Source organism: Astatotilapia calliptera, chromosome 4 (genome assembly GCF_900246225.1).
Source record: "Astatotilapia calliptera chromosome 4, fAstCal1.2, whole genome shotgun sequence".
NCBI classification, from domain to species: domain Eukaryota; kingdom Metazoa; phylum Chordata; class Actinopteri; order Cichliformes; family Cichlidae; genus Astatotilapia; species Astatotilapia calliptera.
The window spans coordinates 822,501-850,165 of record NC_039305.1 but is presented as its reverse complement, the minus strand read 5'-3'; the positions used below and the strand labels follow the sequence as shown (position 1 = coordinate 850,165).

Here is a 27,665-nt window from a genome sequence, read left to right as displayed (position 1 = left end):
TTTTTCTCCGGACAATGCTTTTTCCAGATGCTTCAAACAACTGGAAAGGGCTTCATCAGAGAAGATGACTTTACCTTTAAAATCAGTCTGTTTGGGGGGGGGGTTAGAGAGAAGTGGCCTCATTGCTGACTTTCTTGACACCAGGCCATCTTCCAAAAGTCTTTGCTGCCATTCCTGTGCAAACCGCAGGAGTGGCGATCCCACAGCTGAATCATCTTTCATCTTCTTCATCAACATTCTCACCTGAGTTAATGAGAAGATTATTGAAATGATGCCAGCAGCTCCTTTTGCAATTCATCTGATCACTCTTCATAACGTTCTCGAGTATATGCAATATGCTATTCTAAAAACTGAAGCAGCAAACTTTGTGAAAACCAATATTTGTGTCTTTCTCAAAACCTTTGGCCACAACTCTATCCTCAACTCTAATCCTTTTCAAGTTGCTGTAGTAAACTGATAACTTTCTTTCTGTTCTTGCTTGTGGGGTCTTGTCTTCAGGCTTCATAGGTATTGTTGTCTCTGAGGAGTGTAGTAAATTTGTGTGATAATCCGTTGTGTTTAGACGGCTGGTAATAGGGTGATGTTTTGATCTTTGCTCAGGGATGTGACAGCCTGTGGTTTTGGGGTGTATTGATACCTATCAGACAGCTAGCAGATCCACCTGTCAGTCTCAGTCATCCCCCAATGATGCAAACTGTGAGCTTGAATATAATTTAAGCAGGAGACCTATAATTCAGTCCCGTCTTGTTTGTAGAACTTCAGCTTTGGGAAAGTATAAAAATAATTATAGTCACAGGTGTGCAGTGAGCTCCATATTTACCTGTGTCAACAGGTCATCTTCACCGCGTCCAGCTGAAATTTGCTTTAATGAGCAGCTGAACATGAACCTAACAATGTATGAATATACTGAATATGTTTTGTTGATGATCAAAACTGGAGCTGATAAAATGATGCCTGATTTTTACAAACATACTTATCATTTCAATATGATTCACGGAGAAAGACTCCTGATGCACCACTGAGTAAGAAGATGAGGAGAGAGTATGGAGGAAGGTCACATTGTCTCTGCTGCCCTCTGGTGGTTAGACTGAATGTGCAGCAGTCATAGGTGGAGGCCGTGTATTCATTGACCTCAGATTTCAGAGGTTTTCCCTGCGTTCAGGCTGCTGATGAAGGAAAGCCCACTGTGCTCTTCCTGCGTGTTTCACTAAGAACTACAGAACTAAACTACTTTACAAAGCCAGCAGTGAGTCTGTTTGAGTCTGTTTCACAACCTGAGTTAAAACGTTCTCATCAGACACTTTGGGTGCTTCATGACTTTATCGCTTTCATGTTCTTAAAGAGGAAACGGGGCACAGATTAATATTCAGCTTTATTTTCCAGGTCAAAGTGTACAAACTAGATTTCTCTGGTTAACACAGAAGGATGCTGATAAAGATGGAAAGAACCTGAACAAGCTGTTATTGGACTCGACATTTAAAAACAATCCCCAGCGAGGATAAGACTGTAACGTTAATCTGCTCCTGGTGCTTACTGTCGTATGTTGCTCAACATGAACTTTTAGGAGAAGCTGATGAAGCACCTTTGCCTCCTGATGTCACTGCAACACCTGAAGAATCTGCTTTGTTTCACCGCATAAAGAAGACAAACGTTAAAAGGTGGTTTTCTTGTACGATGTCATACAAATCTAAGTTATTATTAACTAAGGAAATGACACCAGCTGATGAGACTCTTAACCATTTAAAGCCCAAACCTGTGGTTTGTCCTCTAAATGTGAAACATATGTCTTCTTTTTAACATGTATTTGTTAACAGTGTTGGGAAGGTTACTGTTAAAATGTATCCCACTACAGATTACAGATTACATGCCCCAAAATGTATTTTGTAACGTATTCTGAATACTTTGGATTACTTAATATATTATCATGCTTTTTACAACTACATGAATGTCCTATTGCTGTGTGATTTATTACTATTACTGAAGGTTACTCTCCACACCAACACCAGGCTGCAAGTACAGGTGACCTGGGCCGTGAGACTGAGACATCAGAGCCTCTTAATGTGTGTTTGTTTGGGTTTCCACCGGCGTGGAATTACCAAAAATAGAGCATAGCCAAACATATGAAACAGGAAAAGACCGCCGTGTAATCCACTTATTTCAACAAAGTAACTGTATTCTGATTACCACCTTTTTCAACTGTAACTGTAACTGAATACAGTTACTCATGTTTTGTATTTTAAATACGTGACTGCGGTACATGTACTCCATGTACTGTTGCGTAACAGCGTCATGTTCTACACGTCGTTCTTCCAGCATCATCATATTTTAACTCTCTGAGATTTGGAAACAAAACACTGATTTCGTCTTTGGACTGTGACACTTTCAGTGTGAATGAAACAGCTTCAGAGCTTAAAAGTGTTTGTCAGCCAAAAGATTTGGCGAGGATGTCTGCTGCCTATGTACCTGTCAGGCTGAAAATATTCAACACATAGAGATAAAAACTGCTGTGTGGTCATGGCTCCATTAAATTCAGTATCTATGGGCACTGGTTCAGCTCAGTGGGATGATCAGACAGCCATATGCTGCACGGTTGAGTGCGGCCGGCCCGGGTTTGAATCCGACCTGCAGCCCTTTGCTGCATGTCCTTCCTGTCAGTCTTTAATGTCCTTATGAGAAAAAAATCACTATTTAATGTAGAAAAAGAATCAGAAAATATCACCCTACTCAGACTTGCATGTTGTCATCAACGCCCTCAGGGTCAGAGGTCATGACCGTGACACCTGTGGTCAGCGAGCGCTGGATGAGAGGCAAGGGAGCTGCAAGGCAAGAGAGGCCATTCTTACTGTTGTTAAGCAGAGTGACGCTTCATCACAGCGCGGACGTTTGAAAACATCTGAACGTATAAATAAACAGTCTGTATGTAAACAAAACAAAGGAACAAACAGCTTTGTCTCTTCATACGACACAGGTTAGATGCTCCGTGTTTTCTCCCTGCTGTACCTATCAAATGTTCTTTAGTTTCACAGAAATTAATGCAGACGTCAGAAGCGTCGATCCAGGCATTTAGACTCAAAAGCACAGGTTTCCATGAGCTCAGGCTTTGTGTGTTTTAAGCCACATTTACTCCGAGTTCGAACACCTGGATTTCTTTTTTCAGCATGTTTGAAAACAGCCTCAGTAATCCGAGAAAGTTAACGTGTGCATGCGTCAGTTCAATTCAGCTTTATTTATAAGCCACCGAATCACAACAGCAGTCACCTGACGCTGCTTAATACTGAAAAGTAAAGACCCCACAACGATGTTCTTATTTCAGATCAGGTCATTGCTCGTGTCGCCTGCATTACTTTCTCTTCATGCTGGACATGAACTCCTCAGATGTGTTTGTATTGTTGTCTTTGCGACTTTGATCTCACCTGCAGCCTTTTGTTGTTGTTCTTGTTGTTGTCGTGGTTGTTGGGCTCTCTGAGCTTGTCGTTGTCTCTCCTGACTTCTCTCCCTCCCTGCAGCTGAGATCGTTAGTGCCGCCATCTTGCAGACGCTGATCTTCTCCTTGCTGCTTCCGGCTTGGCTTCCCGTGCTCCTGATTGGCCGATCGCTGCTGCTGATGACCCTGCCCCCGGTGTTATTGGTCCTCCCTGAACTGCTGATCCTCCCTCCATCATGACTGCTGAGTCTATTACTGCTACCAGCGACTTTGGATCCGCTTCCTGCGCCGGTTATCCGGTTCCCAGCAGCCTTTGAACTGCTTAGCCACCCCCCACTGCCCCTGATCCTCCTCCCGGGGCTCGGAGCTCTTTGCCTGTTGGTTGTCCTCTCTCCCCCGCCCCACCCTGCACTCCCCACGCTGTGCCCACTCGCTGAGCTGTAAACAGGTTTCCACCCGCCGCTGCCCGTGCCGGTGAATCTCCCCACGCTGCTGCTGCGCCTCACGACACTGGCCGAGCTCAGCCTGCCACCACTTCCAGCACTGTTGAGTCTACGCCCACTGCTGACGTAGCTGCTGGGAGGACTGACCATCTGGCTGCTGCTGACCCTGTCAGCACTATCAGCTCTGCTCACACGACCAGGACTCCCACAATACACTGTCCACGCCCCACTGCTGAACCTCCCTGCTCCTGGTGTTCCTGGTGGGCTTGTTGCTATGTGTGTGGCTGCTGAGGGACAGTCTTTGCTATCGCTGCTCGTGCATCCAGCATGCCAACCGTAAACCTTCAACTCCCCACAGCTAAATATCACAGCTCCTGGTGGGGTTGTGGCTGAGTTTGTGGCAGGTGAAAGGCGTTCTTTGCTCTCAGCACTCAGCGAGCTATCGCTGCCAGCCCAGCTGTTCTTACGTCCAAGACTGCCTTCGTAAAATATCCACTCTGCACTCCCTCTCCTCCCAAATCTCCCTGCTTCTGGTGGACTTGTCACAAGATTTCCATTCATGGATGAGTTTTCTCCACCCCTTTCATTGGGTAAGCTAGTCCCAGCGTCTAAGCTGTTCTGGCGTATAAGACTGTCACCATAAACCATCCACCCCCTACTTCCAAATCTCCCGTCTTCTGGAAGATGTTCCTTGCTCCCTGAGTTAGGTAAGCTGACACTCATATGTCCCAAGCAGCCACCATAAGCCATCAAGTCTCCACTGAATCTTCCCTTTACCGCTGCTGTACCCACTTGTGCATCTCCACTGTTGCTAAAACCTCCTGGCTTGCTAAAGGCCATTCCTCTGTTGGAAGGGGTATTTCCAAAGCTTGCTTCTTCGGCATTACCTGTTTGGTTCTTCGCTTGCCAGTCACTGTTTCTCTGCCCCCTCATACCTCTATTCATAGTCACACCTCCTATCTTATCTTCATCTGCAGGACCACTTACATCTTTGCCTCTGGACCTTCTTGCATCTCTTCTGCGATAAAGGCCTCCAAAACCAAGCTGTTCCTCTCTGTCTGCTATGATACTTCGTCCATCTCCAAACACCGAGCCTCCATGACTGCTGCTCACCTGAAGGCTGCTTCTCTGACTGGTTGGTCTAGAACTTATCTTTGTGCCATTCAGCTTAATTCCCCTTCCTTCATAACCTTTAAATGGCCTAAAAAGCACACCCTGGTTTCCCTCTGACGTTATGACTTTCGTATCTCTGTCTTCTGGCAATGACCCATCTCCACTAAACGATACCGACTGTCCGTCCTCTTTTGTTGACAGAATGAATTTCTCTCCTGGGTGAACATGTGCATTTGCCTCAATTAGATTCAGACTTCCTGCCTCTTCTTTTACATCACTATCTGGACTGAGACATACGTCTGAGTCATTTGGGCTGAGGTAATTTTCTGGGTCATTTGGACTCGGAAGTAGATCAGGACTTGCAATGTGGTCTTCCACATCTACTGGGCAAAACACCTGATCTGTAAGGTTTAGCATGACCTCAGTCTCATCTGGACTCACACATATTTTTGGGCTCAAGCAGCTAGGTGAATTTGTTTCACCAACTGCCAAATGGACTTCTTTTGGACTTTGTAGATCTTCGTAAGAGGAACAGCTCAAACCGACACCAGAATCTGTTAAACTTGTAGATATATTTGACGCCTCTTCACCTGAAAGATCACCTGTCTCCTTCTTAGACTCGACTGGATCCAGCTTTAACTCGCTGGCATTGTTGACTGTTTTCATTTCATCCACTTCTGCCTTTAAACTATCTGTATGTTGGATATAACACTTTTGGTTTTCCTTGCTTTCTGGAGAAGAAATGCCGACACTGGTCCATGAATCTGCATCCTTCACAAGTTTGTTGTTGGACATATTTGTTAAACTTTTATCTAAACTCAGGACAATCAAAGTATCTTCTGCTTCTTCCTTTCTGTCTACAAGCCCATCATCCACCTCAGTCATATCCTCAGTTGGGTTTAAACATATGTGTGGATCGTTTGGTGTGAGATCCGGTTCTGGCTCAGTGGAACTCTTCACTGAACACTTTTCTGGATTCAAGCATGCATCTGGCTTTGTTGGACTCATTGATTCCTCTTCTCTTGGACTCTGATGCTCTTCAGGGCTGGAGGAACTTAAAGCCACACCAGAATCAGTTAGGCTTATAGACATTTCTGAGTTTGTAGCACTGAAATATATCTCCTGACTTTGCAGATTTATCAGCTCATTTTCTGATTTAAGACGGTTCATCTTCACTTCCTTGCAGTCGTGGAGTTCTTCTACTTTGTCTACTTCTTCCTTTACGTTCTCAGCACTTGTAGTTTTACTGTGAAGCTTGTTATTAATTTCTGAGATACTAGACAAAAAATGTTCATTGTCATGCACTGCAGGTTTGTCTTCTATGAGTTTCTTCAGTTCAGTTTTGGACAATCCCAAACTCTGATCAAGGATTAGAACATCTTCTGTGTCTACTGTTTCAGACCTTCCATTTGTTCCTTTATCGGTTTCTTTCATAAGGGCTACCTGAACCTTACTTGATCTAAACACTGGAGGAGATCCTGGCTTGTGCACTGTACTGACATTTTCATCCATGTCCCTGACAGCTTCTGGTGGAGTCTCAGCCTCCCTGATGATGATCTTTGTTGGATCTTTTTCCTTTGCTTGGAAGGAGGCTTCAATTGGATCCATCTGAGTAAAGATGAAAGCTTCTCTCACTTTTACCTCAACAGCAACTGGTTTGCAGAGATGAAACGAGGTCTCATACATTACAAAATGTGTTTTTTGAATTACGTCTGGTCCTGCAGAAGGAGTGTTTTTGTTAGTTTCCATGTCTGTCCCTGTGTCAGTAGAGAGTGAACCAGCTTGTTTGGAAGTAAAGGTCTTGACCAAAGCTCGCACGTCTCGGCTAGTTTGAGCCCCAACATCACGATCTTTAGTAAGAACTTCCACAGGGCTCCTCTGTCTGCTGCCTGTCTCTGTAGATATGATGGACTTGCACACTTTTTTATAAAGCACTACTGTTCTCTGGTTTTCAGAGTTTTGGATGGTCTCCATCAGAGGCTTGGTCAGTGTTCTAGGTGAGTTATTTGGATGTTTGTTATGGACAAAATCTGACTGGGCTGCAGTCGCTGTTTTCGGTGAAACTATTGGTGTTTCTTCAAGAGTGTGAACGCGGCCGCCATGAACACTGACGGTTCTGTTCACCGTCTTGTTGCTCCTGAATGTGGGTTTTCTGGTCTCAAGACAGGAAGATCTGACATCTGGCTTGGAGTTAAAGTCGACATGTGAAACTCTAAAAAGATAAAACAAGACAAAGGCAAGAGCAAAAAACTAAATTTTAATAACTGAAAGGGGACGTATTTATCTATTCCTCTATCATCATCTCATACCCCTGACGGTCCGCGCTGTCCAGCAGCTGCTTGTAGTCCTGTATCTCGGCCCCCAGTTGGTTCTTGACGTCCAGCAGTGACTGCTGGTCTGCAGCCTGCTGTGCTGCAGCCTGGAGCACCGAGTCCAGGTCTCTGCACAAACCATCTGCTGACTCCTGTAGGACCACCAGCTGCTGGAGTAATGACTCCTTCTGCTCCCGACCAGAGGACTCCAACACCAAGACCTGGACAGACAGGAAGACTCATTCTAATCCTGTTTTTTATCTTGACTCTGATGGTTTTGGTTTTGTCTTTTAGTCCTGACTTTGAGAAAACTCTGGAGTTGTTTCTAGTCTGACCAGCTTTTGGCTTCAGCTGTTGATTGGCTCTTTGGGGGGAGGAGTTCATAAAACACGTGTTATTGTGAAGATTATCTTGCTAAACTAAAGCATCAACCCAATCTAGAAGACTGGAAAAAACTAAATGACATGTGGCTGAAGGAACCAGAGGAACTCATAGGTGGGCCTACAGGTTCCTGGTCGGAACATCGGAGTGCTGGTGTGTGGTTTGATCTTACCGCAGCCTGAAGTCGCGTCAGTTCTGCTGTCAGACAGCACACTTCTCTCCTCATTGCTTCTAGCTCGGCTCTGTCAGCGTCTGACCCCAATGAAGGGTCAAAGGTCACCTGTGAAATGCTCTGCATGGACAGCTGAACACAAAACACCTGTTAAAATGCTTTTGCATTATTATCCTTATTAATGTTTCCTTTATGTTAAAATACAGGTGTGCAGGTGTGCATGTGCCTACCTGAGTCTTGCACCTGGGTTTGCTCTTGTTCTTGTCCAGGTGTCCAACACTCGTCTGTCTCAGGTGGTCCACCTGTTGGATCAGGTCTGAAGACTCAGTGATGTGCATCTCAGCACATCACTGATATCTGGGCCAGAAGAACCTGCATATCCTACACAGGTAGGCAGGAAAAGGGGTGTAGGTTTTTTTAAGCATCCAGGTGAGATTGTTTTACCTGCTGGTGTTGAGTCTGCAGATCCGCTTTCTCTTGCTTTTGCTCATTCAGAGGATTCTGAAGCTCAGGCAGACTGTGAACTTTCAGGACCTCCCCCAGCAGCCCGAGGTCACTAAGCTCCGCCTCCAGCTGAGTACGCTGCTCACGCACCTTTTGGCACCTGCACACACAGCAAAGGATCATGGGACACATCTTCAATTACCTGTTTAGTTGTTCAGCTATATTTGGCCACAGCCATGTTGTTGCGTGTAGGTGTGATCATCCTTGGACGACAGGGTGGAGCGTTAAGTTATCAGAACTACAGATTAAGCTAGCAGACAGCTAGCAGCTACAGCACGGTGATGAAGCGAAGCTTTGACTGGTTTGAATGATGGAGGAGTCGCGTGATTTTCTAGTTGTCACGTTAAATTACAGAAGTGTGACAGTTACATAAACGTGTTGGGATGAAAACCTGCATTTTAAACTGAGCTCATTCTGCAGACTCTGTGATGGTTTTTATCCCGTACAGGCCTCTGCACTCATACACTGACGTGCATTAGAGACCCATGAGGCAGGTATGACTACATCGCTGGTGTGGCTCTACCTTTCTTTGAGGTTGAAGACGGTGAGTTCTGCTTCGAGTAACTGAAGCTTTGCCTGAGCCTGGGCCGAGAGACATTCACTGATCTGTGAGAGACAGAGAGAAGCTTTATTCTGTGGTGGGAGGTGGTGCAAACGTCTGGGCGGAGAATCACAAATAAATCACAAATTAATGGTTGATTTCCTTAATGACTTCTCTGGTTTTTACAGGACATGCCAAAGTTCAGGTTTTTAGTCTGTCACATTTTGGACTCGTCCAAACCCGTCTGACCATTAAACACAGGTACAGCATCCTGACACCACCTGAGAAACTCGTTTAACCTTTGATTGTAAGGTTAAAACTGATTAACTGGGGCACGATCTGATATCGTCGTGTTGGTGTTGTTCCCAGATCATCATACTAAATGTTGATGCAGGATCAACATTGCAAGTGACCAATCAGAATGTTGTGACATCATACTTATGCGACTTCGGGAAAAACCGCCGTAAAACCAAAAACTGTACTTAAGCTGCGAGAAACCGCCTCTGTCCGCCGATCAACGGACCCTGACCCTTTAATAAACGCTGAGCAGAACTGATATTGTCCTTGCAACATTGGAATTTCATAAATGCATGAGTGGCTTGGCGCGCAAAAGAATAACGTCACAACAATGTGATTGGTCAGTTGCGATGTTGAACCTGGAACAACATTTTCATGATGATCTGGGAACAACACCAACACGACGATATCAGATCATCCTTTACTGGGAGCCATCTGGCACTGACTCACTTCTGGAGCCTCTAGTGGACGTTAGAGGAACTGCAGGCTTTGCCAGTGTTTGGCTTCATTTTCCAGCCTGCAGGTTGATGCCTGGATCAGATTGTTTGGCTTTGACTTGGAACAGAACTGGTAAATGTTTTAATCTCTGGGCTCGACTGAGGACTTCATCATTAAATTATCTCAGAACTGCAGAGACTCTAAAGCTGCGACAAGCTGCAACAAGAATAAATTTGACATCAGGTTTGTTTCCAGCTTCGCTGTCTGCACATGTTCTTTCCTTTACTTTATGACTCCTCTGACATATCGCATCTGTTAACAGCAGAACACCTCAGAGTCCTTCAGATTTATCTCTGGTTTTAATCACAGGAAATCCAAGTTGATAAGAAAGGAAGGACAGAGCATGTAAGAAAGAAAAAGTGAAGGACTGAAAGGAATGGACAACAAAGATGCTGAACTGTGACAACGCAAGACCATGCCCATCCTTTATTTACAGTCTACCTGGCCCTGCAGCAGGGAGGCGGTCCTCAGGTGTCCGTCCAGCCACCTCAACTCTCGGGGACACTTTCTGTCCAGCTCCTCCTCAATCTGATGCTCCAGCCTCTGATTGGCTGCCTCGAGATGCTTGACCTGCACAAACAAACAAACAAACAAACAAACAAACATTCTCTGTCATTCTGTTGTACGAGTGAATCACCGTGTTCTCTGCGTACATTCACACAGCTCTGGGAAACATTATCTTTCAGATCTTAGTTTTAAACGTGACATCATGAAACACAATCTTTGGTTCATGATTATTCCATTTAATTTCGATTTATTGTGGTCTTAAAATTTCAAATCAATAATTAATCAGCCGTGAGAGGACCATTTGTCCTCCTGCCACAGAACTTTATAGATCAATCTTTAAGCAGTGCAAACGTCTATAAAGAAATCAGATGTTTTTTTGTCCTCCAAGTCTTTCAGATCCTTTTAACTGTTGCTCATTAATCTCAGTTGGAACAATGAAGCATGCTGCCTCCATCCTACCTGCTGCAGGTATGAAGCCAGCCTCCTGTTCAGCTGCTGCAGGGCGGCTCTCTCTCTGGATAAACAGGAGCTCCCGCCGCTGCCCGGAGCTGCCGTGCTGGGACACACCGACCCGCCGGCTCTGCTGCCACGGAGAACCAGCCAAGAAATCATCTCAATTCAGTTTCATCAGCTTCTTCAAAGCTTCCTTTAACAAACTCTGTCGTGTTCTGGAGTTCTGGGTGTCTGAGGCAGGCGGTCTGTCTCAAGTGTGTCAGGAGCAGATGGAGCTCAGGTTTAATCTGCTCTGAATATTGATATTCAGAAACAGGTCTGAGCAGGATGGCAGCCCTGCCCAGCACGCTGCATCCAGCAGCCGTCGGGTTTACACTTGTTCTGCAGATGGTGTGGCTCACACACTCCTGTAACCTGAGAGCCAAACCTTCATTTACAACCTGGAAAATCAAATCCATCAAAACTCAACAAGATCCTGCAACAGAGAGACTGTTAGAGAGCGTTTACTCAGCCTGGACACATCGCAGCAGCCTGACTCTCCTTACAAACCTTTAAAGGTCAAAAGAAAAGCAGCCTGAAAATGCTAACTGCTAACTGGTTCTCATACTGTGATTTTCTGCTCTGAGCAGTTAAAGCACTTTATACAACATGCCTCTTTCCTGCGTTCAGATTCAGAATCAGAAAGACTTTATTTATCCCCAAGCGGCAATTAAGATACAACAGAGCAGCATGATGTTAAAGATAAGGACAGGGCACAAACAGGCAATAAGAGTGAGATAATAAATACACAGAATATACACAGTTTTAAAATTAAAGTGACTGAAAGGTGAATAAATAACTGTAAGTGAGTAAAGAGTTGGTAGTATAAGAAGAGTGTAGTTTCTGTTTCTGGTGGGGGAAATGTTCTTATCGGCTGGAGTTAAAAAGCAGAGCTGCTTTAGGGACAAAGGTGGCGCTCCTCCTCCTCTCAGTCCTGCAGGAAATGCAGTGGAGGCGTCGCCCAGAGGGGAGCCACTGAAATGTGAGGTGAAGAATGTGAGAGGGGTCGTTGATGATTTTGGCTGCCTGTCTGAGGACCTGTTGGCTGAAAACCTGCCAGAGTTCTGACAGGCCGATGACTGTAGAGCACACTGATGCAGTGTGCTGCAGTCTGTTCCTGTATGAAGGCTGAGGGAGTGGAACCAGCAGGTGATGGACAAGGTCATGGTGCTTTCCAGGAAGGCATCGTAAAAAGTCATCATGATGGGTGTGCTAACTCCTAAGGAGGTGTAGCCGTTGGTGGCACCTCCTGAGAATCTCCTCTGTGTTGGCAGAGAATTTCAGGAGGTTGTCAAAGATGGTTCCCAGGTATTTGTGCTCCTCAACTACCTCCACTGGCTTCCTGTGGATGGTGGTGGTGACTGAAGCAGCCAGATCTCTCTGCCTACTGGAGAAGGTCACCACCATCTCTTTGGTTTTGCTCACGTTCAGTTCAAGTTTGGAGCTGTCACACCACTCTACAAACTCGTGGTCCGTGGTGTTGTGAGGGCCTGACAGCAGTGACAGGAGAACTGTGTCGTCAGCATATTTAACCAGGTGACAAACAGTCAGAGCTCTGTCGAGCCAACAATCCCTTTAACGTTAACTAGTAATGACTTCATGAACTTCTTCACAAATAAAATTTTTATCATTAGAGAGAAAATTACCAATAATCATCCCACAGATGTAATATTATCTACAGCTACTCTTAGTACCATTGATGTTAAGTTAGACTCTTTTTCTCCAATTGATCTTTCTGAGTTAACTTCAATAATTACTTCCTCCAAACCATCAACGTGTCTTTTAGACCCCATTCCTACAAAACTGCTCAAAGAAGTCCTGCCATTAATTAATGCTTCGATCTTAAATATGATCAACCTATCTCTAATAATCGGCTATGTACCACAGGCCTTCAAGCTAGCTGTAGTTAAACCTTTACTCAAAAAGCATCTCTAGACCCAGCAGTCTTAGCTAATTACAGGCCAATCTCCAACCTTCCTTTATATCAAACATCCTTGAAAGAGTAGTTGTCAAACAGCTAACAGATCATCTGCAGAGGTTTATTTGAAGAGTTTCAGTCAGGTTTCAGAGCTCATCACAGCACAGAAACAGCTTTAGTGAAGGTTACAAATGATCTTCTTATGGCCTCTGACAGTGGACTCATCTCTGTGCTTGTCCTGCTAGACCTCAGTGCAGCGTTCGATACTGTCGATCATAATATCCTATTAGAGCGATTAGAACATGCTGTAGGTATTACAGGTACTGCACTGCAGTGGTTTGTATCATATCTATCTAATAGACTCCAGTTTGTGCATGTAAATGGAGAGTCCTCTTCACACAGAGGTTAATTATGGAGTTCCACAGGGTTCAGTGCTAGGACCAATTCTGTTTACATTATACATGCTTCCCTTAGGCAGCATCATTAGAAGACATAGCATACATTTACACTGCTATGCAGATGACACCCAGCTCTATCTGTCCATGAAGCCAGATAACACACACCAATGAGTTAAACTGCAGGAATGTCTTAAAGACATAAAGACCTGGATGGCCGCTAACTTTCTGCTTCTTAATTCAGATCAAACTGAGGTTATTGTACTCGGCCCTGAAAAGCCTAGAAATATGGTATCTAACCAGATTCTTACTCTGGATGGCATTACCTTGGCCTCCAGTAACACTGTGAGGAACCTTGGAGTCATTTTTGACCAGGACATGTCCTTCAACGCACATATTAAACAAATATGTAAGACTGCGTTCTTCCATTTGTGCAACATCTCTAAAATGAGAAATATCCTGTCTCAGAGTGACGCTGAAAAACTAGTTCATGCATTTATTACTTCCAGGCTGGACGACTGTAATTCATTATTATCAGGAAGTCCAAAAAACTCACTGAAAAGCCTTCAACTAATCCAAAATGCTGCAGCAAGAGTCCTGACAGGGACTAGAAAGAGAGAGCAGATTTCTCCTGTTTTGGCTTCCTGTTAAATCCAGAATTCAAAATCCTGCTCCTCACATACAAGGTCTTAAATAATCAGGCCCCATCTTATCTTAATGACCTTGTAGTACCATATCACCCTATTAGAGCACTTCGCTCTCGCTCTGCAAGCCTACTTGTTGTTCCTAGAGTATTTAAAAGTAGAATGGGAGGCAGAGCCTTCAGTTTTCAGGCCCCTCTTCTGTGGAACCAGCTTCCAGTTTGGATTCAGGAGACAGACACTATCTCTACTTTCAAGATTAGGCTTCAAACTTTCCTTTTTGCTAAAGCATATAGTTAGGGCTGGACCAGGTGACCCTGAATCCTCCCTTAGTGATGCTGCAATAGACGTAGGCTGCCGGGGTTTCCCATGATGCACTGGGTGTTTCTTCTTCAGTCACTGTGTGTTAATAGGCCTCTCTGCACTGAATCATATCTGTTATTAACCTCTGTCTCTCTTCCACAGCATGTCTTTATCCTGTCTTCCTTCTCTCACCCCAACCAATCACAGCAGATGGCCCCGCCCCTCCCTGAGCCTGGTTCCGTTTATTTCTACACTTTGTTTGTTTTACCTGTTCGTATTTATCTCATTATTGGCGCTTCACCGTCAAACCAGCAGGGGTCCCTGGAGGACTCATCATTTCTTATTAAATAACACGAAGCAGGAGCCTCAGCCAATCAGCGTCAGCCTGTCGAGCGCCTGCGCAGCGAAGCAGTTGGTGTTTTGTTGACATGTCTGCCGCTGGTCTTTAATGATTGCTCCTGCGGGTTCTGCTGTCAGAGAGCGTACTCCTTTCACGACCCCACCTGATGGAAAACCCCAGAGACCTGGTGAGTCCCGGGGCTCCCCCGAGCCGCCCGGAAGCGGGTCTTCCTTCATTTTTAATGCTTGCTTTAGGGACTGCTTAAAAGCGACCGCGGACTGAGTGTTAAAGCAAAACTCCATTGAGAAATCGTTAAATTTAAGATACTTTCGTTCATTGACAGAAACACATGTTCAAACGCAAGATAATTTCATCAGTTGGTAACAAGGTCAACTCAGAGTTTAATTCTGTATCTATATAAAGACTGGAGTAGTTATGTAACCGGCCAAAACGTAGATTTATATTCACTTTACCTGTTATGGCCAAAATCTCGTGTCAGATCTCCTTTGAAAGTCCTTCGGTATTAGTTTTGCTGCTTGTTTCCAAAGACAAACATTGGACTGGATGTTGTCTATAAAAGTTTCATAAACCTGACAACATGTTTTTTAATTCGGCATGCATGTATTCCGGTAAACACGTTTTAATTAAATAAAAAGTAAACGTGTTTATCGTTTTTCTTTTTCCCGCTATATACTCGTACATTCAGAGCGCGGAGCGTCACCGTGGATCAGCACCGAAAAACGGCTTTTCCAGGAGCAGACTGCAGTGCTGCACAAATTTAATGCCGCCGAATTTAATGCTGGCAGAGGGGGCGGGGGGTGCACAGGTTTAACCCCGCAGTCGGGGCTCAGAGTGAGCGGAAGTGAGGGGAATCCTGGAGGTGACCCGGTGTTGTGGCTTCTGTCTTTGTGCTGTCAGTCAGCCTCTCTGTGCTGCAGCGCTGCAGGAGCTCCAAACCCACTGCTGCGACGTGATGATGGGTAGAGGTCAGAGGATGGACCAGAGAAGGAATATTCATGACCTTCACAGATCTTTGTTGTTACAACCTGAGAACATTTAATAAAATATTTGTGGTTACGATTGTGTTTCTGTGGATTAAATACAGTTTTAATGGGGTCAATGGCTTTTTGGGGGTCTTTGTGACTTTAGACTGTCTTCCGTCCTCAGGTGGAGCGTCAGTCCCGGAAGCGGCGGGACTCGTTCGGAATGCTGGACGGTCTGGATGAGGACCGGAGCAGCTGCAGCACCGAGTCCAGCGGGGGGAGCGGCGCCTCTAGTCCCGAGGACAGCGAGGACGAAGAGTTAGGAGGAGGGGTCACTCAGCTAAACCCCTCCTCTTCACTGACGCTCATCAAGACCAACGGTCAGGTGTACACGTACCCCGACGGGAAGGCCGGCATGGGTCAGTTCACGTCTAGAATCAGGACCTGGTTTTCTGAGTCGGTCGATCTGCGTCCTCAGTTGCTCTCTCTCTGCTCTCCTCAGCGACCTGTGAGATGTGCGGCATGGTCGGCGTCAGAGACGCCTTCTACAGCAAAACCAAACGTTTCTGCAGCGTCTCGTGCTCCAGGAGCTACTCATCCAACTCCAAGAAGGCCAGCATCCTCGCCAGGCTGCAGGTAACGGGGGTGTAGGAACACATAGCATACTTGCTCATAGGGGGTCATATGATTGTTGGGTTTTTCTCTGTATCTATGAAGCGCCTTGAGGCGACTTTTGTTGTGATTTGGCGCTATATAAATAAAATTGAATTGAATTGAATTGAATTTACACTGCTATGCAGATGACACCCAGCTCTATCTGTCCATGAAGCCAGATAACACACACCAATGAGTTAAACTGCAGGAATGTCTTAAAGACATAAAGACCTGGATGGCCGCTAACTTTCTGCTTCTTAATTCAGATCAAACTGAGGTTATTGTACTCGGCCCTGAAAAGCTTAGAAATATGGTATCTAAGCAGATTCTTACTCTGGATGGCATTACCTTGGCCTCCAGTAACGCTGTGAGGAACCTTGGAGTCATTTTTGACCAGGACATGTCCTTCAACGCACATATTAAACACATATGTAAGACTGCGTTCTTCCATTTGTGCAACATCTCTAAAGTTAGAAATATCCTGTCTCAGAGTGACGCTGAAAAACTAGTTCATGCATTTATTACTTCCAGGCTGGACGACTGTAATTCATTATTATCAGGATGTCCAAAAAAAACTCCCTGAAAAGCCTTCAGCTGATCCAAAATGCTGCAGCAAGAGTCCTGACAGGGACTAGAAAGAGAGAGCAGATTTCTCCTGTTTTGGCTTCCTGTTAAATCCAGAATTCAAAATCCTGCTCCTCACATACAAGGTCTTAAATAATCAGGCCCCATCTTATCTTAATGACCTTGTAGCACCATATCACCCTATTAGAGCACTTCACTCTTGCTCTGCAAGCCTACTTGTTGTTCCTAGAGTATTTAAAAGTAGAATGGGAGGCAGAGCCTTCAGTTTTCAGGCCCCTCTTCTGTGGAACCAGCTTCCAGTTTGGATTCAGGAGACAGACACTATCTCTACTTTCAAGATTAGGCTTCAAACTTTCCTTTTTGCTAAAGCATATAGTTAGGGCTGGACCATGTGACCCTGAATCCTCCCTTAGTTATGCTGCAATAGACGTAGGCTGCCGGGGGATTCCCATGATGCATTGAGTTTTTCCTTTCCAGTCACCTTTCTCACTCACTATGTATTAACAGACCTCTCTGCACTGAATCATATCTGTTATTAACCTCTGTCTCTCTTCCACAGCATGTCTTTATCCTGTCTTCCTTCTCTCACCCCAACCAATCACAGCAGATGGCCCCGCCCCTCCCTGAGCCTGGTTCCGTTTATTTCTACACTTTGTTTGTTTTACCTGTTCGTATTTATCTCATTATTGGCGCTTCACCGTCAAACCAGCAGGGGTCCCTGGGTGTAGGAACACTTTGCCTTGAAGTTTTCTGATGTTAGGTGTGACGGGCTCCGTGTGTCTGTGTTTGTCAGGGAAAGCCTCCTACCAAGAAAGCCAAGGTTCTGCAGAAGCAGCCTCTGATGACCAAACTCGCCGCCTACGCTCAGCAGCAGGCCAACCAGCAGGGCGGGGTCAAGAAGAGCGGTGAGTTCAGCAGCGCTGACACGTCCACGCTGGGACTGAAATCGACTTTCTCATTGGTTACATGTTAAACACAAACACGGTCAGATTGTAGGTGTGGCTCATCTTCTAGTCCCTCCCCCTTTAAAATAACTTTCTTTTGATTGGCTGCAAAGTATTTGAAGAGCAGGTGGGTGGGGCTTCTGTCTGCTCCATGTGACATCATACTGATCCATGATGAGAAAAAACAGTTTCAACATGAGGGTTCGGCGTGTCTGACGAGTGCACACGCACCGAGCTCGTGTTTAACACGTACGGCAGGAAATGAGAACGAAGCGGTCGCTCTTCTCAAAGAGTAAGAAATACGAGCTGATTTTTAAATCGTACATCGGATGAACTCTGCTCTGCATCAGTTCTCAGAGGAGTTGAATCTTTCCTGCCGTTGTGCCACTGAGCACTTCTTGATGAACGTGTCAGGTTTCTCTTTGCACATCACGCCTTCTGTTTTCTTCGCAGTGTCCATGGAGTTGTTCGACTGGGGTCGTTACCTTGGAGACGGAGATGTAATGGGAGCGCCGGTTAGCTGTTTCCAACATGTGGGTACAAGCAGAGTCCTTCTCACCGTTATGATGAAGCTCCCTGTGAACAGTGTTCAGTCGATACTAGCACGACGAAACGAGTTCACTGCGTTAATCATCAGAAAGAAGCTCCTCCCCCTGACTACAGAGTCACCAGCGTTTGTGAGATTCAAACACGAGGTCAAAGGTCAAACATTGCAGCTTTAACCCTGCGCAGTTTTCACTGATTCACGCTTGGATCACCAGGGCTCTCGTGAAGCGTGTCACGTACGCAGATGATGTTGTGCGTCTTACCTTTGAATTGACAGACAGGAAACCAGCTCAGACGACCTCGCCGCTGCTTACTTCAGAGTTTGTGTGAATTTGTTTGAGCTGTAAAACAGGACGTGTGTCTCGCTCGGGGTCGATCTCAGACCTCGGGAATAAGAAACTGGCGCCGTGCGTGCGGTCGGATGTTTCGTTAATTTTATTTTTGTGTGTTTGTCAGGTCCCGATGGGAAATTCGTGGGGAGGCATCAGCGAAGGCATCCGGGTCGAGGTGCCGAACACTGACAGCGGGCTGCCCATGAAGGTTTACTGGATCGCTGGCATCATCAAACTGGCTGGTACACATGTACACACACACACACACTCTATCACAGGGGTGTCAAACTCAGATACACAGTGGGCCAAAATTCAAAACTGGAACAAAGTCGCGGGCTAACGTTAATATTTATTGAAATATATTTATTCCTCCAGATATAAGAATGAATCTTTTCTTATGGACTAAAACAAGTTTTGCTGAAAAACTGAATATGGAACAAGCAAAGCTTAATACTAAACAATATATATATATTAGCTGTATAATACCAGTAGGCCAGCTCTGATAGTAATTTGGTATGGCTTCGCGGGCCAGAGTTTGACACCTGTGCTCTAACATAACATTAAATTGACCTTAATTTAACGTAAATCTTGAGATTGCATTTTGTTCAGATGAGATTGAAATATTTGTTGGGCTCCTGCAGAGTTTGAACCATCTGGGTGATGAAACTAATTTGTGCGTGTGTGTGTGTGTGTGTGTGTGTGTGTGTGTGTGTGTGTGTGTGTGTGTGTGTGTGTGTGTGTGTGTGTGTGTGTGTGCGTGTGCGTGTGTGCGTGCACGTGCAGGTTTTAAGGCTTTGCTGAGATACGAGGGCTTCGACTGCGACTCTACACGAGACTTCTGGTTGAATCTGTGCGTGCCAGACATCCACCCGGTGGGCTGGTGTGCTGCTGGAGGGAAACCTCTGGTCCCCCCTCAGTGTAAGGGTCACTTCCTGTCTGCAGATTTGTCCTCAGACCTCAGATCAGTTTCACAGTCCTGAGTAATCAGGTTCACAGGAACAAATAGACTTCTTTTTAGGCTGTAAACTTATATCTCTGTGTGTGTGTTCTCAGCCATCCTGCACCGCTTCTCCAACTGGAAAACGTTCCTGATCAAGAGACTCACGGGCTCCAAAACTCTGCCACCAGACTTCGCGTCCAAGGTGACGTAGAAAACGCACGTAATCCATTTTTTAAATAACCTTCGTCCTGAAACTGAGTTTGAACTCAGGTGTCTGTTCAGGTGCAGGAGAGCATGCAGTTCCCCTTCAAGAAACAGATGAGGGTGGAGGTGGTGGATAAGACTCACCTGTGCCGGACTCGAGTGGCTCTGGTGGAACAGGTGAGTCACAGTAAACTAAGCATCTCTGGGCGGCAGATCAAATGTCTCTTTGCCAGAGTCGTTGTTTATGAGTATTTGTGTATTTTAAATAACTTTTTATGTCAAATTACCTGGAAACACTCAAAGCTGCAGGACCAGAGGCTCAGCAGCGCATTTTAATCGTACATTTGTGTAGTTTCTCAAAACAAATAACATCTAAAGGAATAAATCAGTAGACCAGTGACGGAGCCCTGAGGTGCTCCACCCACCGCCTCTGATACAGCTGTTGATCTATCTCTTCTGCTTATCCAGTTTATTAGTATTATTTGCGTGAATGTTATCCTGACGTTTGCGTCGTCGCAGGTGATCGGCGGTCGTCTCCGGCTCGTGTACGAGGAGTGCGACGATGGGACCGACGACTTCTGGTGTCACATGTACAGCCCTCTGATCCACAGCATCGGATGGTCGCGATCCATTGGACACCGCTTCAAACGATCCGGTGGGTCAGGTGATTCGATCCCAGGCCACCAGACTCCATGTAGAAAACAGTGAATTTAAGCCAGCGTGTAACATGAGGATGAAGAACATGTACTGTGTGATTGTTCCCAGATGTGTCGAAGAAATTGGACGGTCAGATGGACGCACCTGGACAGCTGTTTGCCAAAGTGAGCTTCACCCGACGTTGCCTCTGGCTTTGCTACATCCGCTGACACCTGAGTTACCTGATTGTAATCTGGTCCCACCTGTGGAGTTTGGCTCCTCATGGACATAAAATCAATTTATATCAATTTTGCATTTATGTAGGCTTTAATTTTAACATGTTTCTAATTATAAGTCAGAAGATCTTTTATTTCATTCAAAATATTTCCTGAAGGGTTTTCGTCCACTGTTGGCGATTCTATGAGTCACGCCCACTCAGCATATTTCCTACAGTGCTAACTGTGTGACACAGTGATGTTTCACTAACAGTCATGGTTATCTAAGTAATAATGATGTTACTGATGTATTCAATTCAGTTTTATTTATTTAGCACCAAATAAGAACAACAGTCGCCTGCAGCTGCTCAATAACACAGAGAGAAGAGGAAAAGCCACAATAAGATAACGTCACATGAGCGAGCGCTTTGGCGACAGTGGGAAGGAAAAACTGCCTTTTAAAAGGAAGGAGGAACCAGGCTTGGGGGGTCGTCCGTCTGCGGTGACCTTGGGTTGAGGGGAGGGCGACGGGACAAAGACGCTGTGGAGGAGAACCAGAGATGAACGATTGTCCTGCAGCTTGGAGGAACAGGAATGAGATTTATCCTGTTTTTCCTGAAGGTGAAGGAAGTGGATCAGAGCGGCCGCTGGTTCGAAGATGGGATGAAGCTGGAGGCCATTGACCCTCTGAATCTGTCTGCAATCTGCGTGGCCACAGTGAGGAAGGTAATAGCGAGCTGAGCGCTCACTCTGAAACCGGCTGCTCCGCCCTCCGGCTCCATCTAACCTGTCGCCTCCTCCTCAGGTCCTGGCAGACGGGTACCTGATGATCGGCATAGACGGCTCGGAGGCGGCCGATGGCTCGGACTGGTTCTGCTATCACTCCACGTCTCCCTCCATCTTCCCCGCTGGCTTCTGTGAGATTAACAACATCGAGCTGACGCCGCCCAGAGGTAGGAGTGCCTTTGAAAGGCAGCGGCACGCAGCTGTGGGAGCAGCTTTAACCTGCAGCTGTCGTTAACGCTGCCCCAGCCTCATTTCCAGCCTCGTCCCTGCACACAGATCCCTCCAGATTCTCCCTTTCAATGATACGATGTTGTGAAGGGTGGAGTGCCCACTCCGGGTCAGGGACGAGACCCTGAAACTCCTCCCAAGTGGAGGAGTTTAAGTGTCTCGGGGTCTTGTTCACGAGTGATGGGAGCCGGAGATCGACGGGCAGACTGGTGCCGCAGCATAGTAAAGAATAAAGTTCCTCACTATGAGCATTATTCTGAAGATATTTGCAGAACCGTGTTTTTTTTGGTCATATTTATGTCTCAGGAAACATTTGAAAACGTGTTTTGTTCTTTGGGGAGTTCACTCCATTCTCAAAGCGTCGCAGCTTTCACGGAGCTGTGGTCGTGTTGTTGAAACTGCCCTGTAGTGTGCACTGTGATCAAACTGATCCTGTCTTTGTGTGTCCAGGTTACTCCAGTCTGCCCTTCAGATGGTTTGAATATCTGAAGGAGAGCAAGTCTGTGGCTGCACCGGTGAACCTGTTCAACAGGGTGAGGCTCAAACGGGCTGAAGTCAGCAGTGATTCATCAGCATGATGACTTAATGCAGTCTGAGCAGCTCTGGGAGTAGATGTAGAAACATAGAGCAGACATGTTGAACTAAAATTATTAGAAAGACTCCCAGGACGATGTCACGGCTCAGTCCAGAGCGCATGAAGTGTTTTTTGGCTCAGTGGTTAGAGGCGGAGCTTCATCGTCTACACTCACTTACAGCAGACCATCGTCATCGTAGAGGTGACTCTAGTTAAATATATGGAAGGTAAATTAACCAAAGATATCATTAAAGAAAGAATTGGAGGTCCAGCAACAGAACACGCACCAGGTTGGTGTCTGATGCGTTTATTGTTGTTTGAATGAAAACAAATCTGTCCCAAAAACGCCGTCTGCAGCAGGTCTGACACTGATGTGAGCTGATTAGAGGTTTGTGTCCGCTCAGCTTCTCACTGCACACAGGCTGTCATCTGTAACTTTAACTCACAGCAAACAGACGTTTCCATGTTGCTGATGCACAGAATTATAAACAGTTTGAATAAAAAGCAGTTTGGTAATTTTTCTGCATGAAGACTTTGCATATCTAACGTTTATATTTCTGAGTATTTTAGGACTGCAGGGTTTGTTTGTGTGGAGGGAACCGAGTGAAAGTTTCAATTTTGCCTTTTTAGTTTGTTTTTCTTGGCAAATGAACCGAAACGGCGACTAGAAACAAAGAAACGCCCACGTGTTAACGGCCGCGTCATGTCCGTGTCCTCCATCAGGACGTCCCCAACCACGGGTTCCGCCCCGGTATGAAGCTGGAGGCCGTCGACCTCATGGAGCCGCGGCTCGTCTGCGTCGCCACCGTCACGCGCATCGTCCACCGGTTGCTACGGATACACTTTGACGGCTGGGAGGACGAGTACGACCAGTGGGTGGACTGCGAGTCGCCCGACCTGTACCCGGTGGGCTGGTGTCAGCTGACCGGCTACCAGCTGCAGCCTCCGGCTGTTAACGCAGGTAAGTCCCACCTGATCTGTAGTTTCCGTGGTGACAAGGACGGGTAAACTGGTGTGTTTTTTTGTTTGTTTCAGGCTCCAGAGACCTGCAGTCAGCAGCATCCAGACAGAGGAAGAAGTCTCAGCAGTACAAAGGACAAAAGAAAAGTGAGGCGGCGTCTCTTTAAATCGCTGAGTAACAAACGTGCCGCGGTGCAGCCTTCAGGACGCTGCGTGTTAAACTGCTGCTTAGTAATAAACAATGCTCCGCCTCCCTGTAGCGTTCTTACATTAGAGGCGTTCTTCAGTCACACCCACAGAGACCAACATTTACATCGTTACATTCTCCTAACGATGTCAGTAACAGGAAACACTGAGCAGCTGCAGCCACAGACCCAAACTATCATAGACCAACAAAAACAAAACGTGTGCTGATGTGACTTAAAAAAAAGAAAAAGACGAAACAGACCAAAAAACAGTTTTCATTTCAGTCGCGACAGAAAGAGGAGAAACGGTGAAAGGGCGGAGCAGGAGGAGCTGCATGAGCACGTGATTGTTGTACTGTCTCTTTAACAAAACCTGTTTGGTCTCCCAGAGAGGAAGCTGCCCATCGCTAAGCGACCCGTCAGCCTCTCCGGCACCATGGTAACAGGTGTCCCCAGGAGCCTATCGGGAGACGAGAACGAGACTCCGCCTGATTACCCGTCACCCCCTCCTCCGGCCTCCGCGGCCCAGCCGCCCTCTGCCAACCTGGAGAGCAGCCCCCGCACTGAGGGGGGGGCAGGTATGCACTTGTGCAGCCTTCTTTCATTTCTGTGGTTTTTACAAATCTGGGCGTCATGAAAACTCATTAAAACACAGATGAACAGCGCGGTGTGTGTGACGCATTCGCCGCGTCGTCAAACATCCCAAACTAAACATGAAGCCTCAGCCAGCGGCAGCAACGAGCCATGTGTCTCTGCAGTCGGCCACGTGGGTGCGGAGCACGCTCGTCTTTACAGCGTGGCTTCGGTTCATTGAGGTTTGCATGCACGTGTTGAGGAAGATGTTGTTTTGGTGCATCCTCGCAGTCTGACGTCCACTTTAGGCAAAAAGCTGTTTTCTCTCGTTCGCCGCGTCGCCTCCGTGATGCTCTTTAATGTGGTGATGGCCTGAGTGCTGCATCGTCTGTGTTTCTGCAGGAGTCAGAGAGGAGAATGCCAGAGCGCCCGAGTTATCTTCTCACAGGACTGAAGCAGAAACACACAGATCCTCCGCAGACTTCCTCAGCAGCCGGGACCAGCAGTAGGCCTCCTCCATCCTGCTTCCCCTCCCACAAATATGTGAAATCGTCTACTGGTGACCTCCAACATTGGACCACTCCTCCTAACCTTTCATTTAAAGAACTCTGTGTTCTTTAGCTGTGTTTGGTGTACTGCCATCTGAAAATTGAACCCTGCTAGAGAAGAAGACGCCGCAGGACAGTTAAAACAACAAACAGCTTTTATATGACAATTTTTCCAACGCCCAGATCTCCACTGTTTGTAGTTGTTCGTGTTCTAACGTTAAAACTGCTGATGTAGTCATAAAAACACTGTTTCAGTGTGAGCGGCTGGAGTAACGAGGATGCCAAGGAAGAAAGATCACTTCTTGAAGCTCCGCCCACAGGTTTGCAGCATTTATTTTTACGGTAAAACGGAGCATCGGTCACGATAGACGCTGAAGCAGACAATCCACCGAGCTGCTGGAAGGATCAGCCAAACGTGACGTTTTCTCAAAGCTTTCTTTGTTTTGATGATTTTAAAATGTGTTTGAGTTTCATCGAGACGGCTAAACGTCCAATCACAGCCACAGCTTCACAGGATCGTTGGGTTTATTTCAGCCTGTGCTGAATCCACACGGCCCAGGTAAAGACTGCAGAGTTAGCACAAGCCAGCGTGGCGTTAATGGAAGATGTAGCGGTCTGCAGTAACGCTCGGTCCTGGATTCATTACTGCTCTGTTTATTTCCATCACCATGTTTTTATGGTGTTACATTAGCTTTGCATGATTCAGAGTTCATAATAACTCTTCTTTATCTTATGCACCATCTCAGTTCCTCCTCTCTCTGATACAAGCTGTTTTAGCCCCACCCCCTTTTGACACGACGTTCTTTGATTGGCTGCCCCTCTCTGTGACATCACACAGATCCAAACGTAGAAAAAACTGAGTTTACAGCCTTGGCCAAAGGCACTGTTGACCACACTGATGTCTTCATCAGAAGTACTTCAGCAGCTAAAAACCTACAAAAGTACGTCGTCGTTACGCAGTATGGATACCTCAGAAAAGTATAAACAAAATTAAGATTTTTGGGTTAAAAAAATATATTTAAATTGTAAAATGAGTATATTTGATTTATTTTAAAATCTATATGTAATAGAAGACGATCATGGTACTTGAATTGATCAAATCGAGCGTGGAGGGACGCTCTGAGTGAGGGGGACGGCCTGAAGTAGCTTTTAAGCTAACAGATGTCTAAAAATGTCCAAATGTTCCTTTATCTGTGTGTTTTACTCTGCAGGCAGTGAAGTGTACGTTGACAAGGATATAAGTCCAAAATAAGCTGAAAGCATATTTGTGGAGCTGCACAAACACACAGATGTTAAAGAGCTGAAGCTACAAACGTAACATCTGCTCAAACACAACAACTTTACGTATTTTCTAAACTTTGGAAACAATAATGGGAAAAACTCATATTAATGTAATCCTGACTTGTATGCGAGTATGCTACATTACTAGTTACTTTATTTTACCTTTCAGTGTTAAACTTTTGCTCTTTAATGTTACACTCTTATGATTTCCCACAGAAAGTTTTTTATGTTTTTATATTTTTTAATTTATTTTTTTTAACGCGTCACAAATTTGCCGTCTCATAGTTTTGACTTTATCTGTCGACGTGTTCGATTTCTCTGTTCCTGCTTTTGTCTGTTTTAACCCTGATCACACAAACTTGATTCTCGTCAGTTTTAATTTCTCTTGTAAGTAAATTGAGCTTCAGTACCAGCGAAGAACCGACTGATGATCTTTAATCAGCTTCTTTAAGAGAGGCATGAATGTTTTTGCATTTTGAAGTTTCTCACTTTCAAAGATTTTGATTTAAAAATAATTTGTAAAATATTTTCTTAGTTTAGTTTTTTGTCATGACATGCTTCAGCTCCTCAGTGTATTGGATTTCATAATATTATGATATATTAAAAGTGTAACTCTCCCAGCGTTACCCCAGTAAGACAAAACCAGTTACTCATTATTAGCTCATAACATAAACTCAGACTTTAGTTTCTTAATTTTGCCTTAATATGTAATAATTTCACGTCATAGACACAGTTTTAACGTACTGCATTTAAAAAACTAAAAATGAAACCGTTTACTTTGATACATTTTTTTAAAAAGTGTCTACATTTATATTTGTGTTGTTTTGTGTGAGCTGTTTGATGTGTTGCAGTCGTCTCACAGATCCGTCGTTGAGACTCGAGTCTTACGCTGAGCTGTGAGCGTCTGCGCACCGAACCTGTTTCTAAACTCGCACTGCTGTCCGTGTGCTCGTGTTCGTTTATATGTGTGAATCTAGTATCGCAGTTCTACGTGTATGATGGTGCTGTCTGTAGGTGACGCCTTTGATAATGTTTTTATGGATTGATTTTGACAAACTGAGTCTGGTGAACAAGTTGTGTTTGTACTAGGTTTTGTATTCAGAGGTGAAAGTGAAGTGGGTCGCCGGTCTTCCACGCCAGTTTGTGATATTGTCATGTGTGATTATCCCAGTGGGAGGAGAAGTTGTGGTTTATTATTGTGGAAACTGTGGGATTTGAAGCCGTTTCTTAGACTGAGAATTGGGACCTAAAGATGATTTGAGCGTTTGGAGGCTGATGCTGACAGTGGTTGCTTTTTAAAGATGTTTGTTATCTCAGGAAGATCAGCTGGAATCTGAACTGGGTGTGTGGCTATTATAGGAATTAATTTGGTCTTTCTATGGGTATAAATTAGTGCTGAACTCAAACCTGATTGGCTGCAAAAATTCAGAAATGAATCAATAGAGTCTGCGTGAAATAAGCACCAAACTGAAGGTCAGGTGCAGGGCTACACAATTTGGTTTCAGGGTCAGAGCCGACGGGTCAAACGTCTCAACCAGTGTCAAAGTGGCTTCAGCACTGCAATAGACTGACTTGAGTATTTTACAGTCTGTCTTAAGACAATGGGTGAAAAATAAAAGCGTGTCTGCTCTGGAGTCGGGTGTAAAATCTTTCACCCAGTCTAAGATCGGTTCAGATAATAATCTGGTGTCAGGTGATTGACGGGGTCTCAGTCATACCGGCCTAGAGACCATTCAGTAACCCCTTTGACCTTCAGTCGCTAGAGGAAAATGTGTCCCGCCTGGATGGTTGGATGAGTGCTTAAGGGTGACACTGCGTGGCTGCTTTGGTCACTAACCACAGTCGCCCGTGGATGGATACGAGTGGAAGTCCTCCAAACCAAGAGGGAAACGGAGCAGCTGCACGATTGGATTGGCTGTAAAGTCTGAGACTCGAACCCACACCTGAACACGTGGATGTCTGTGGCTGCACAATTTTGACTTGAATTTTAAGTCACACAAATTGGGAGACCAATATTTGTTTTTCAAATGTAAGACAGGCAGCAGGACTGGATGTGCGCACAACCCTGGAAAATAATCGTCCTTGTGCTGTGAGATTCACTTTATGAATTTGTGTTACAAGTATATATAAATTTGATTTCTAAAAGGGAGGATTAGATTACAACTCGGGGGGGCATCGTTTATTTATAATTTAAAGTTCTGCGGTTAAAA

The 27,665-nt window shown here is 45.4% G+C and overlaps 2 protein-coding genes across 4 annotated transcripts in view; one reads left to right on the top strand and one right to left on the bottom strand.

The window, feature by feature from the left end:
• Positions 1-2,195: 2,195 nt before the first annotated feature.
• LOC113020129 (uncharacterized) lies at positions 2,196-10,966 on the bottom strand. 2 transcript variants are annotated; one of them, XM_026163840.1, is made up of 9 exons: positions 10,652-10,966; positions 10,127-10,255; positions 8,873-8,955; positions 8,290-8,449; positions 8,076-8,147; positions 7,846-7,992; positions 7,290-7,513; positions 3,414-7,192; positions 2,196-2,816 (listed from the first exon to the last, which is right to left on the bottom strand). In XM_026163840.1, the coding sequence occupies exons 1-9, from the start codon at positions 10,802-10,804 to the stop codon at positions 2,725-2,727; spliced, it is 4,839 nt and encodes a 1,612-aa protein (XP_026019625.1). In that variant the 5' UTR covers positions 10,805-10,966; the 3' UTR covers positions 2,196-2,724. The 2 variants fall into 2 exon arrangements, with proteins under 2 accessions (XP_026019625.1, XP_026019626.1); XM_026163841.1 differs by having other exon boundaries at positions 7,846-7,977; positions 10,652-10,965.
• Positions 10,967-14,330: 3,364 nt separating this feature from the next.
• The window catches only part of LOC113020128 (MBT domain-containing protein 1-like), a 14,080-nt gene continuing 745 nt past the window's right edge, over positions 14,331-27,665 (top strand). Inside the window, exons 1-18 of one of the 2 annotated variants that reach the window (XM_026163839.1) lie at positions 14,331-14,468; positions 15,449-15,683; positions 15,767-15,900; positions 17,297-17,408; positions 17,901-17,980; positions 18,450-18,567; positions 19,109-19,243; positions 19,379-19,467; positions 19,554-19,646; positions 19,989-20,124; positions 20,235-20,290; positions 20,942-21,046; positions 21,126-21,273; positions 21,785-21,867; positions 22,632-22,869; positions 22,944-23,015; positions 23,443-23,631; positions 24,029-27,665. The exon at positions 24,029-27,665 is cut by the window's right edge and continues 745 nt beyond it. In XM_026163839.1, the coding sequence (XP_026019624.1) occupies positions 14,448-14,468; positions 15,449-15,683; positions 15,767-15,900; positions 17,297-17,408; positions 17,901-17,980; positions 18,450-18,567; positions 19,109-19,243; positions 19,379-19,467; positions 19,554-19,646; positions 19,989-20,124; positions 20,235-20,290; positions 20,942-21,046; positions 21,126-21,273; positions 21,785-21,867; positions 22,632-22,869; positions 22,944-23,015; positions 23,443-23,631; positions 24,029-24,135 (2,151 nt within the window). In that variant the 5' untranslated portion in view covers positions 14,331-14,447 and the 3' untranslated portion in view covers positions 24,136-27,665. Of the gene's footprint in view, positions 14,469-15,448; positions 15,684-15,766; positions 15,901-17,296; positions 17,409-17,900; positions 17,981-18,449; positions 18,568-19,108; positions 19,244-19,378; positions 19,468-19,547; positions 19,647-19,988; positions 20,125-20,234; positions 20,291-20,941; positions 21,047-21,125; positions 21,274-21,784; positions 21,868-22,631; positions 22,870-22,943; positions 23,016-23,442; positions 23,632-24,028 lie in introns of both variants that reach the window. The other variant, XM_026163838.1, reaches the window with a different exon arrangement.

Excerpts from the sequence above, each read along its gene's own strand:
- LOC113020129 (XM_026163840.1), bottom strand. The coding sequence starts at position 10,804 with ATGATTTCTTGGCTGGTTCTCCGTGGCAGCAGAGCCGGCGGGTCGGTG. Across the intron at positions 7,993-8,075 it reads AACCCAGGTGCAAGACTCAG|GTGTTTTGTGTTCAGCTGTC; the intron begins GTAGGCACATGC and ends GCATTTTAACAG. Across the intron at positions 2,817-3,413 it reads ACAACAACAAAAGGCTGCAG|CTCCCTTGCCTCTCATCCAG; the intron begins GTGAGATCAAAG and ends CTTGCCTTGCAG.